Raw genomic sequence first — 13,275 nt, 5'->3', positions numbered from 1 at the left:
ATTGAAAAATACTGACCTTCGTCGACATATTGACGAACACTGTCTGCATTTTGATTAGCTGCCAATCGAATAAAAAAAACTCAAAACTTCAAAAATGTTTTTATCTTCCCTCATTGAAGAAATTCTCTTACAACTCAAATTTTTGGCATCAAAAGCAATTCTAAATTATGTAGGGTGTCAGCTGGCTAAAGTAGTAATAATAAATCTCAAAAATATTAATGTTATAAATTGAGGTAAGTAAACTTGGTGATGACAGTTAGTTGTTGGTAAAACTTTTAAGATTTTACGTTACTTACTATACTATACAGAGCAAGCTAACCCTGTAAACGGTTTAGCTGCTTCATTGTAGTGTGTATTGAATTTTGTATCCTATATCGGGGCTGTCGCTTTTTCATTAGGAAAAAAAGCCCTACTTATAAATTATAGATTTAAAAATTGTGTACTGATTCGCCTAACTGTAGCATGTGTGGAGTTATAGAAGACGTCTATCACATACCTATTATATGAATGGACAATATTATTGATATTGGTTCTTATTACATTGTCCATTGGCTGAGATGTTTTTCAAAATTATTATTTTAGACTTAAGGTTGAGGGTAGGCCAGGCGCAATGTCTGTTAGTTTAATTTATTGTTCTGGCTGTATTCAATAATGAGGGTGACATATTATCTATTAAAAAATCTCCTTATCCCTACTCTCCTACATTGAAAATAAAGATTAAAATAATAAACTTACGTAAATTGCACATTTTCAGGTAAATCTGAAACAATGGATTTTAAAACAACAGTATCAAATGATTACCAGTGGCCGTTTTCCAAGCCTGTGATTGGCAAGTATGTGCCTTGTCTTTGTTGTTAAGCGCCTGATATTATTTTTAAAGCAATCATTTACCTGCAGTAGTTAAGTAGCTATAACTTTACTAGTAGGCACAAAACTCATTAAAACCTCTGAGTCATTTTTATTTACAGTCTATGTAAATCACACTGTTTGTTTAGCATTTGTTATTTTTTCACCCATTTCCATTCATTGGTTAGCTACAACATAAGCTGTGGTTCTTTATCGGTCCCTACCGCACTTTGACCTCGCGATCACAATAGAATAATATTTAAACCACATTTAGTGCCTTTACGAATATAAGTAAAATGATATCTACTCATAAGTATTGCATTTTGTGGTTTGTTAATTAGGTTTGATTTAAAGCCAACGTTTACTAAATACTTGTGGAAACATGGTCTGCCATGTGTTGTTTTATATTGCTTACTTTGTTGCTTATTACGCTGTGATTCTGGTTTGTGTACCTGTGAAATAAATAAAATTAAATAGGAACTATTATGGCCTCATATCTGTAGCCGCGCTCTTTAATGTAACTAAATATTTCAAACTTTGAAACTGTAATCTTCAACCCGTCTGCCAAACGTAGAGAGAATGGCAACTCCTTGGTCCAGAAGACTACGTCAGATCAAGATTTTGTAATTCTGACCGACATATATAATTGGTATATATGAGATAAAAAAATACGTATAGATATGTCAGTTAAGCTTACAGCACTGTAAAACAGGCCCTACAAATATCTAAAGTTAAAAAAATGAACCTATTTTTCACGTTATATAAACAATGCATTATTTGGCCTTCTTTAAGCATTGCAAGGACCTATTTCCAATTATTCCTATACACCTAGTTATTGTATGACAGTGCATTAATGGTAATTTCATAAACTGATAGCAATTTATCGACAGACATCATTGTTCCCACCATATTAAATTATGGATATTCCATGGTACTTGAATATCGAAGGGTAAAGTGGCCATGTACTGACGCCATTGACTTAATACAATTCCGACTTTATTACTACGTAAAGTTAAAGTCGAAAATCAATTATTTGAAAGGATAGCGTGATGTGCACTGTCTGGTTCTCAGTTTGACAAGCCTTGGCAATAGTACCGCACTGCGTAGGTACTTATATATTATATTATACTTATCATTGTAATCGTGACCAGTAAACGATACGTCTAATACTTTTATACGATTTTAAACTTAATGGGTACGACATTATTATATTTGTTACGATAAAATGCCATGACAATAAAGTTACATAAAACTATATACAAAACATACATCATAATGTTTGTCAACTAATGAATTCATAAATATATTCATAATATATCACATATACATACATGTGGCGTATTTATGTATAAAACTTTATACAATACATGCATTATTAAGAACGCCACCTACTTCGACGATCCTTGCCACATACATACTCATGTATTTACAAAGCTTCTATGACATTTTTATGTTAAAGTAAATGAAAGTTTCTTGAGTGAAAACTCAAGTAACTGTTTGACGAGTAAACTACTAGTTTCAGCCACGTTAGGGACTCATATTCATGAGCTGTATTGTGTAACATACAATAGGCATGTTTCCTACTAGTCAAATTCAATACTTTTTTCGAAACTTCAAAAACTATATTTTCTATATGAACTTTGTATAAAATACTCTATTATGACGTCAAAAGTTTTTGACGTCAAATAGCAGACTTATTTCTAGAAATTTAGCTAGAAAAAATCGAAAATTAAGTAGTTCATCAAATTTATGAATGAGAGTGTGATTATTTTTGAATATTTTATTGTATTGAAAAGTTGTAATAATTTATTTTTGACCCAGTCATCATCCCTATTGACTAGACTAGACTAGTATGAACATCACTTTTCTGGTTTCCAGACCATGTGAGCCGCCCACTCCGGACGCAGCGCCGACCATCAGGCCCGCTCCGGTAGCTCCATATTGCCACTGTGATGCACACTCCTATTCACCTCGAGTGGAGCAGTACAAACAACTCTTGGAAAAAGAACAAAAACTGTGCCATGACTATGAGCAATTGCGAAAACAGGTATAGGTTTATATAAGAAATATCATTTAGCAATGTGATTGGTGGTGTACATAGTTTAACGCCGCATTTATTAGTTTTAGTCCTATATAGACAGTTATCTTAGCGTCGTAATCTGATGAAGACACTTAGCATGTAGCGTAGCGTCACTTATACATGTATAAAGTAGTATGACGTAGTCAGTCGTCGTAGCATTGTAGTCTGCTGTAGCCAGTCGTCGTAGCATTTCGTAGCGTCGTAGTATGACGTAGTCAGTCATCGTAGCATTTCGTAGCATCGTTGTCTGATGTAGCTAGCCATTGTAGCAAACTTTAGCGTCGTAGTATGACGTAGCCAGGGTTGGAAAAAAAACATGTTTTTTTTTATAAAGAAAAAAACATCATGTTTTAATTGAAAAACAAAAAAAAACATGTTTTTTATTAATGCTTCACTGCTGTTTTAATTGACCTGTTTTAAACATGTTTTAATCTTGTTTTAAACTAAATATGTATAAAATGAATAAAAAAGCTGGAATTTCTATAAAGTTCCGCCAAAGTCTTTCTTCCGATCACATTTTTTTCCCAAATAATACAGCACACATACACGTCTGTAATAGTTAATTAATAACGCCGAACAAAATTACGTAAAAAAAGCATATATACGGTCGAATTGAGAAACCTCCTTCTTTTTTGTAAGTCGGTTGAAAAAATACGTGTCCACCAAAAGCGAACCGGGAAATCCCCGCGTTTTATGAACATTCATTCACCGCATTACCGCTTGTCAGTCAGGGAATCCCATCTAATAATATCCATGTTGCCAACTCTTTAGTAAAAAAAATATACCATTAGGTTTTTAACTTCTTGAGTGTAAAAGTATATAGAGATTTTTTTTATGTGTTTTCAACAACTTAAAACAAATTAGTTTTAATCATGTGTTAAACATGATACATACTTTTGTAGTGTTTTAATCAGTGTTTTAAACTTGTGTTTAAAACGATGTTTTAAACATTGCCAACCCTGGACGTAGCTAATAGTCGTAGCATTTCCTAGCATCTCAATCTGGTGTAGTCAGTCATTGTAGCAAATCGTAGCATCGTAGTCTGACGTAGCCAATAGTCGTAGCATTTCCTAGCATCATAATCTTTGTAGCATAGCATAGCGTTATAACTTAGATGGCGAGAATAATAATTAACGTAGTTAGTATATCTGTGTAACTTCTTGTAGTGTAACGAGGCAGTAATATTTCAAAATCCTCGTTCATATATATAAAATGTAGTTGTTTTTGTTCTTTAAATGTACTTTAACCTTCACTCTTATTGTAAATAAGATCTAGTTTATTGTAATTATGTAGAATTTAGTACGTAGTGAAGTAGTTATAAGAGTATTATTGACTTTAATAATATAGCAATTATGCTATTACACGTATTCTTATTGTTTGAGGAAGTTTGTAATTGTTTGTCATTACGTACTTACTGTTATAGTTGGAAGACTTTTTTTTAGACTTGCATATTATTATTATAAATATTTGTTTGCCATTTAGAAAAAGATGTTTTCAACGTTTATTATACTTTATTTTACTACATTCAAAGTTTTGTTGGGATTAAAATATAAATGTATTGAGTTCTGTTTAAATGAAAGCTTATTGGAGCTTTATACTGGATAAAGTACACATTGTATGATAATTACTTTGCTAAATATGTTTTAGATGGTGGATGTCACCAACGACATACTGGACCATCCGTGCGATGACCTCGACGGTAAAATGATGACGATGTATCAAGCAACATTCACCAAACGATGTGAGTAGGACGTAATTACTGGCTGTTTACACACATTGTTAATAGGGATGATGACGGGGTATAATAATCTATTTAGTCCGTCAGTTTTTCAGTGAATAAATATTGGCACCTTTTTTATTTTGTCGTATAAGATAACAATGCTTACATGAAATGAATCAAAGTTTAGGAGTAGCAAATACGCCATTTCTTCGTATAATATGTACGTAAAAATGATGTCTCGCGATATTTCAAATCGAAGATATATTCGAAAGTATTTGTCTCTATAAGAAAATAAAAAGTATATATCTAATATTTTAAAATAATCTATAAGACGGATATTCAAATAAAAATTAGTCAACTACCCTATTTTTTATCCTAAACATAATTAAACACCTTCAGTTGATTTCATTTTCTGTACTCGCTGTTCTACAAAACATCAGCGAAATACGAGATAGTCAAGCAACTATTGTTCAAGGAAAGTTCTCGTTTGATCCAATTTAATTTGTGCGTCAGGCACAACAAATGTATTATGACTGACTCGTGTAATGACTGGGTCAGTCAGTCGGGTCAAATGTACTAATTAAAATTACTTAGACGACACAATGTTCTTTATTTATTGTTTCTCCCCATATTCAGTCATTAGTTGCATATCAGATACATACGTGGTTTAAAGTTATTTGTTGTTCAACATATGAGACATAAATGTTGATGCTTATGTGATGAAACTTAGACGGCTTGCTCGTATCATTAACGTAATTAATTTATATAACAGTTTAACATTATCAATATTTATTATAATCTTCCAATCTCTAAGAATATACTAGCTTATTTTATTTATTATTTATTTGAAGCTTCACACGCTAGGAATTTGTTAAACTTCTCTCAGATAGGCTGGAATTAGGAAGAATTATGCCGAGTAAATCCCTATACTGTTAAGACTATAGCACCAGTCAAAGTATACCTATGACATGGTCTAACATCTCTTTTACAATAGATACGGTATTATTTTGGGTCGAATAAGGAATTGCCACTTAACCCGTAAGTCATTACGCAGATCAGCGAACACAGTGTATTGAACACAGAAAAAGAAAGCGGCAAAAAATTTAATTTCATAGGTTTTACATTTAATACTTTTTCTCCTTATCCTAACAGCATATCCGATGACGGACTACAGAACGATAATAGCAGCCTCTCAGTCGAACGCTCCAATACCAATGGAGACACACAGCCTCGGCATGTTACGCTGTTACAAAGACCCCACAAACTTCACCGACCAACCTCCCACAGTCCGACCGACTATCAATCCTCCAGGTAAACTGATATTTTAATTTCTACCTTATTTCTTAGATATAAAGATACAGATATAATTGTCACAGGTCATATATAGGGGTGTCAAGAGTTTATCGTAAGATAACCGTAACTTCATATCAGGTTTAATATATTCGTATAACCCAATTCTTTTTGCCCTGTGCCTGATAATCTTACTGGTGAGAATGGTACATGTGGTGTAACCCTTCGTAGATTGTGGAGGGTTTAAATCATATAGTAGCTGCTCACATGTGAAATATTAACATGTAGCGAATTCTGGTAGACTTAAGGTCGACCCCCAATCTAATTGAAAAGGACAAAACATGAAAGCTGTCTTTAATAGATGATAAATTGGGCCTTCCTTGAAGTACGATCGATTACCTAATGAGTTCCGGAGTTGTGGACTACCTAACTGGTTACCGGGGTTCTAGCTCAAGGCGGGAGTAGGAACAGGATGGTTTTTAGTCAGTAAAATTCTGACACTCTCTCTCGCCTCACCCAAAACGGGAGAAGTCATTGGATGATTGAAAAAAAAATGGTCAAAGAATTCCTCATCCGGAGCTGCGGACAACCTAGCGGGCTTACCGGAGCTCCGGCATGAGAAGCAGGAGTCGGAATGCAATAGTACATTCTTATATCACTTGAATTATGGTTTAAAATCGATTTTATTTTTCACCAGGACCGATCCACACTGGAGTAGCTCCAAAAGCCATTCAGACTTGGTTCGCGGAGTACCCGGGTAGGACAGAATATATGGACACATACAGTGCCTCAGCTAAGGCGTGCTGGCGGGCCATGCAAAGGTACAAAGAACCCATGCCCTCCACCAGGAGAAGGGCAGACGACACCTGCATATAAATCGTGGACTATAATTGTTGGGTAGTGGTTTCGTCTATAAATCCGTTTCATGTATCATAAAAATAAAATAAGGGAAGATAATATTGGCTTTTATTTGCATATCGTCATACTTACATATCGTCTCGCTTTTAATTCTCAAAGGGGTAGGCAGAGTGCACATTATGGCACGTAATGCCACTGTGTACACACACTTTTCAAAATCTATGTTGTAAGTCCCATGTAATGTGGTGGTGAGCCTATTGCCATATACCGGGCACATTTCCAGACTCCGCGCTACTACTGAGAAATTTTCGAAAAACCGAAAGAAGCCCAGTAATACATCGCTCGACCAGGGAATCGAACCTGAGACCCCTTGCCTTGCAACCACTCGGCCAACGAGGCAGTGTTGTGTTTATTTGCACACTATAATAAACAGTTTTGTATTAAAATTACTACTCATGTTACAGTGAGACTGTTATCTCTCGATAATATTAGTCACAATTACATATTAAACAATAAATTGTACACATGCTTATTGCGTACATATTTCATAATACTTACTCAGTTTGCTCAGCTGCACAAAGCTGATCTTGGTCTCCGATATGAGATTTTACCATTCATGGCAATACAAAGCTACTTGATGTGATGACTGCACGGTTGATCAAATCGGTGCTGGGCAACCACATGGCTGCCGCGCAACAGGTAGCTGGGTTCGATTCCCAGCACGGAGCAACTCTTTGTGACGATCCATAAATTGTTGTTTCGGGTCTAGGTGTCATGTGTATTTGAACTTGTAAATTTGTAAACGCACCCACGACAAATTGAGAAAATCCTAATGTGGGGCAACATTAATATTTAAAAAAATGAAACTAAACTAGTGTCGCAAGCTCCATCAAATCCGCTTCAACCACATATTTAGCTGTACCTCGATCGACCCATGGGTCAGCGTCTGGAAGGTTAACTATTTCATAATGATAAGACGTTTTTTATAACGGTTCGCAGGTTGATAAATTGAGATAATACTTTAGACGAATTACCTACTAATATTGAATAATTGAATTAATGAATAACTGAATGTGTTGCTAAGCGCACGTGAACAGTTGAACCGAGTTTCTAGGTGTACAGATATATTGTAAGACAAAGCAACTAATGAATTCAAATAGGTATGGATGGAAAGAAAGGACGACTTCTGAAAAAATGGATTTTACAATAATTGAGAAAGAGGAGTGTTGTAGGACGTGATGTGATGTTATGACGTCTTACACCTAAGTCTTACAGACTGTCCACTGTAAGCGCGCGGTCCGCCCGCTGACAGCTCGCTTACAGCATTTTCATTTTCTTTCTAAAGCATTTTGTGAGATGATCCTAAAGTTACTAGTGGTAAGGACAGAAAGAAAGAAGAAACAACCCTTAATAGCAACTCAAAAACATTGTCACTTTATTTTTAAACATTTATTTCTGAGATTCACTTGTATACAATATTGTGTATCAAAATAAATAGTTCCTTATACACTAATAGTTATGTCATTATACAGGTATATCACATTATGTTTGGAGCTAAGATTAATATAGGAAGCATTACGTTAACTCATTGGCACTTGTAATTTATTCACATTCAAACACTAGCTTTCCCTAATTACTTAGAAATTATCATTACAAAACAAACCAATCTAGAATGTTTTATACAAAATTTTACTATAAGTAGTTCAGAAGTTTATCTAATGTTCAGTGTTTCAAAGATTAACAGGCCCGCATCGTACGCATCGCATGCATCGTACGCATTCCGTATGACGTCATCAGTACGCATCGTATGTAGGCATTGCTGATGATGCGGTGCGTACGATGCGGATCAGTGGACGCAGTTGTATGAGTTTCTATACAAGACAAACTAAAATCCGTTGCGTGCGGTGCGTACGATGCGGGCCTATGGACGCGTACCTTTATTCCATTTTTTTTTACCACATACTTTGCTTATTTATGAATGGATTTAAAAACTCAAAAAGCAACTTTGACATTGCTGTTTCTTTTGCATATTAAGAAAGTGTTGGAAAACACACATGCTTAATATTTTGTACAGCTGAACAATTTATTAATAGGTACCTACTAATGTTTTACTAATACTATAAATACGTAGTTATGATATAGCTGTATTTTTTATAATCGTCTGACATTTGGTTTGTAGTGGCATTCTTCTGTTCGTCCGTGGAAAGAGCATTTCGGAAAAAGTTGCCGATGGCCGGTAGTATGTGGCTGGAGACTTGGTTTATCAGGAGAAAAGTACACAGCACCAGAATTAATACCTGGAAAAAAGAAAAGAAATTATTTAGTAAGGGTGCATCTAGTAGTTTCATCTAGACCAACGAAGCACTCAAGGGTGCACATGTATATGGAGCTGCGGACTACCTAGCGGGTTTACCGGGGCTCCGGCTCGAAAAGCAGGAGTAGGAACGGGGTGGTTTTTAGTCAGTCAGAGTCTGACACTCCCTCTCGCCTCGCCCAAGGCAGGAGAAGTCATTAGATGATTATCCCCCCTCAAAACAAAGGGTGTCTATATCCATTTTAACACAAACTTTTCACCAGACATTTTACATTACGAGTATCATAATTATAAATAGAAATGAGTCCTTTCTCATATACTACGAGAATATTTGAATAACTGATAAAAAAAAACAATAATACTTTGCTCGATTTCAAAAATAGCTTGATAGTCACATTCATGACAACTCTACAAACGAGACAGTCAAATTAGTGATGGCGTTAAAAATATCGTCAATTGACTAGAGGCCCAAAAATTCCCGTGAGCTCATTGCCCCATAGCTGATTAACTACTGCGTGACTCTCATAATACACATAACCATCATGTCATTGTAACTACATGTGATACCTGGTAGCTTCAATAGCGTAGTTAAAGGGGAAAATACTTGTACGATATACTACTATACTACTGTCCCTATTCTTCAGCCTTCTATCTCCAGAAAAAAATACTATATTCAAAAATTTGCTGGTAAGTTTTTGTGTAAATTTGTTTCGTAAATCACGTCAAAACGGCTGAAGGAATCGAGATGAAAGTTGGAATAGGTATAGATTATGGTCTGGAATATAATATATAGGTTACTAGGTATTATTTTATCCCACAGGAAAGTGGCCAATCCATACATAATTTGGATTACCGAAAAGGACTGGCTAATTTATATGGATAACACCCAAGGGTAAAATCTAGTAACAGATTGATAATACACTATTGTATGAATCAAAGTAGTTCACATAGACAGAAGTCACCTGAGGATAACATAATAATGTTAATTGTTCGGCCATGTACCAGGAACCCTTATCAAGGACAAATATATTAGCAACTAACTCATAATTGTCTAAACTATGACAACTATGTCACTAGCTGAGCAAACAAACATTTAATTTTAAACTAGTTTCGGATAATATGCGACGAAACTGCTTGACTCATTTTAATGAGATTTTTGAAGAGTTAATTGTTTGAAGACGAATAAAGACGTTCTTGATGTCGTGTGTATTTTGTACCTAAAAATACTTTTCGAAAGAAAATACCTTTAAAATGGTATTTAGAACAATAATCTTACTTTTTCGCGTTCTAGATTCTCTGCCTACACCAGTGGAGGACGTGGTGATAACTATGTATGTATGTTAAGAGGTATTCTTTTATACTACATATTAAACAAAGGTCTTGAATGGTTTTAGACCCAAGTAATTATATGCTGAGTTTGTATAGAACTGTAAATAATCTTAAGTTATCTCAATCTTAATTGTGCCCAGTATAATATGACAAAAGGCTGACCCTATTACATGGCACTTATAACACAAATAACTTGTGGTGTGTCAGGATGCTGTGTGTTTGTGTTTTCTATTATGTCTCATATCATCTCACAATTTCCTTATAAAACTACTCATTTAGTATCGTGTCAAATAAAAATTCAGAACATGTGACAATATGCAAATTGGCCTTGTATTGCATTCAATATACATACTTAGGAAGATCATGAGAACTATTATATGCAGGTATGTTTTGAAACATAATTTATACTACGCATACTTCCTAGTAAACTGTATGATTATACAACTTCGTCTGTAGTAAGATACGTACGAGAAGAGTACGTAGGTACTACAGCAACGCATATGGTTGATAATCATGAATCTTTTTTTTTTATAAATAATCTCAATTACCACGTAATTTACTGGCGGACAACGCGCCCGTAACTCCTCTGGTGTTTCAGGTGTCCATGCGCGGCGCTGATCGCTTATCCTCACGAGATCCATGAAATAGTGGAATAGGGGTATTCCATGAAAATTATGGATCTCTTGATGGTAAGCAATCGGCGTTGTCCATGGATACCGGCAACACCAAAGGAGTTGTAAGTACTTGCGGGCCATTTAGGGGTTAGGGATTTGAGAATTAAGGAGGGGAGGAATTGGGTCTCTGGTAACATCCTTTTAAAGTACAGCCTTTAACTGAACACTTATCGCAAATATGGTTATTATGATCAAACTGTTATGTAGAGGAAGTTCATAGTCCAAAAGTGGACTATCATGGACTGTTGATGATATGCTCCCTAGACACAACAAAACATGCTTGGATTACACGCTTCCCAGGACTAAACTAATAGTTCATTGTTTTGTACTTCAAACAACGCTTGCTGGTCATAATAGTGTCGTCATACCTACATAGTCATAATGTACAGATATACGAATATAAGAAATAAAGATTTTAACCTTGTGAGAGCAGAACTCAAAGATGGGACACCAGACCATCATAGATGGGACTCTGTAAGACTAATACCCTATACGGAGTAGCGGACATCTAACATTACCGGGGTACAGGCTTGAAACAGGAGTAGAAACGGGATGCTTTTTAGTTAGTAAGAGTCTGGCACTCCCTCTCGCCTCACTCAAAAAAAAAAAACAGATCAGAAATAACTTTTGGCTCTGGTGCATACGCGATCAATAATTGAACAAATCGTCATGGCTTTGTCACACTGGAATAATACAGTGAAGAAGAATTGGAGCTCTGGTTACAAAAAATGAGGGTTAGTCAGACTGATCTGTTTATATCCTTTAGAAGGAAATTATAATAAAAACCTAACGAAACAAACCAAAACAAACAAAATAACTGGCGTTAATAATAGGTATTGCTTGTTTAATCAGAGAATTTCGAACCTTATATTAAAGCAAGTAAGTTGATTTTTGTTCTCATTCAAATCACAGTAAATAAGTTATTATTTTTCCTCTTCATTGAATTGGCATTTAACTTCATTTTTTTCCAACGTTTTATCTAAAATTAGATTTTATTCAGAGTTTAGCGACTCCGAATCTCGATTCTTATTATGTAAACAACATTAATATAATTTAGCGTAAAAGTTACATATATCTCGATGTTTAGATCTTTTTTTGTGGGGGAAAATTACCCAATGGCTTCTCCCGGCTTAGATGAGGCGAGAGGGGGTGTCAGACTCTTACTGAATAAAAACCACCCCATTATTACTCGCTACTTCTACTTCGAACCGGTTGAAATTAAGTGGTCTGTATGGTTAAAATTAATAAAATATTGTCTGTTAAATTTTCAATTTTATCATTGAACAAGGTTTAAGACAAAAATTTTATAGAAAAATCGGTATTAATCCAGAGATTTTGAAACCCATTCTTGGTCACTGCGCAAATTTGGTGTTCCCCCTAATAATTTAGGGTAGAAACGTTGTATACTATAAATAAATAAACACATTTTAAAGACAAACCTTGTTTTTCTATTTGACCATTAACGGGTTAAGATCAGTTATCTAATTAAGTTGCTGAACTACTTAATACATAATTATTTTGACAAACTTCGTATGAAAAATATCTCAAATTAGACATCAAGTAAGACTAACAAAAACTGAGTTATAAGAGGCCATTACAAATACATACAAACCCAAATATGATTCAAAACTTTTACTCGGAAATCCATTCTTAAAATACTAACTAAACTACCTACTAAAATACAAAGTTTTTATTAAACAAATTAAATGCAACACTCACCGTTCCTCGCCTCATATTGCACTTGATATCAACATGGAAGTAACTAGTCAACTGCAGCAGCCACAGATGCACAGACAAACAAATACAAATACTGTTTTTGTTTATAATGTAAACTTCACAACAATGTGTCTTGTTTGTAAACTGTAATTATAATTAGTGTTCGCACACGACTGCCGTCACCGCCCGTCGATACGGGAATGAAGATTCTCCAACGTCCAACTACTGTCCTAAATAAAGAAATTATTCATTACATTCTGGTCCATATTTGTTATTTTTTTGGGACGACTGAACTTAAGTGTTAATTAAAGGATCTCAAGGTTACATTAACCGCCATACTCAGAGTCATTTAATAGTAACTTAACCCAGTCCTTAGTAATTGTTTTCGATACAAAATCGTTACTAAGGAATACTTTAAGTAATCATTAAATGACTCTGAGTGTGGCAG

General features: G+C 34.9%; 1 protein-coding gene and 1 long non-coding RNA gene across 2 annotated transcripts; one reads left to right on the top strand and one right to left on the bottom strand.

Annotated features, from left to right (window-relative positions):
• Nucleotides 1-54: 54 nt before the first annotated feature.
• On the top strand, nt 55-6,893 carry LOC118271126 (uncharacterized). Its single transcript, XM_035587065.2, has 6 exons — nt 55-233; nt 755-833; nt 2,725-2,893; nt 4,574-4,667; nt 5,799-5,957; nt 6,634-6,893. Exons 2-6 carry the CDS (start codon nt 769-771, stop codon nt 6,810-6,812), a joined length of 666 nt encoding a protein of 221 aa, XP_035442958.1. The 5' UTR covers nt 55-233; nt 755-768; the 3' UTR covers nt 6,813-6,893.
• A 1,308-nt stretch (nt 6,894-8,201) lies between these two features.
• On the bottom strand, nt 8,202-13,275 carry LOC118271395 (uncharacterized). Its single transcript, XR_004783305.2, has 2 exons — nt 12,831-13,275; nt 8,202-9,091 (listed from the first exon to the last, which is right to left on the bottom strand). It is a non-coding gene; the product is annotated as an uncharacterized LOC118271395 (long non-coding RNA).

The sequence above is a fragment of the Spodoptera frugiperda genome, chromosome 9 (genome assembly GCF_023101765.2).
Source record: "Spodoptera frugiperda isolate SF20-4 chromosome 9, AGI-APGP_CSIRO_Sfru_2.0, whole genome shotgun sequence".
NCBI classification, from domain to species: Eukaryota; Metazoa; Arthropoda; class Insecta; order Lepidoptera; family Noctuidae; genus Spodoptera; species Spodoptera frugiperda.
The sequence above is the reverse complement of the archived record's forward strand: the minus strand, read 5'-3'. Positions and strand labels throughout refer to the sequence as shown.

Bases quoted from the DNA above. Each gene is read 5' to 3' on its own strand.
- LOC118271126 (XM_035587065.2), top strand. From the start codon at position 769: ATGGATTTTAAAACAACAGTATCAAATGATTACCAGTGGCCGTTTTCC. The intron at 2,894-4,573 runs GTATAGGTTTAT...AATATGTTTTAG, and splicing joins ATGAGCAATTGCGAAAACAG to ATGGTGGATGTCACCAACGA. The intron at 4,668-5,798 runs GTGAGTAGGACG...TTATCCTAACAG, and splicing joins AGCAACATTCACCAAACGAT to CATATCCGATGACGGACTAC.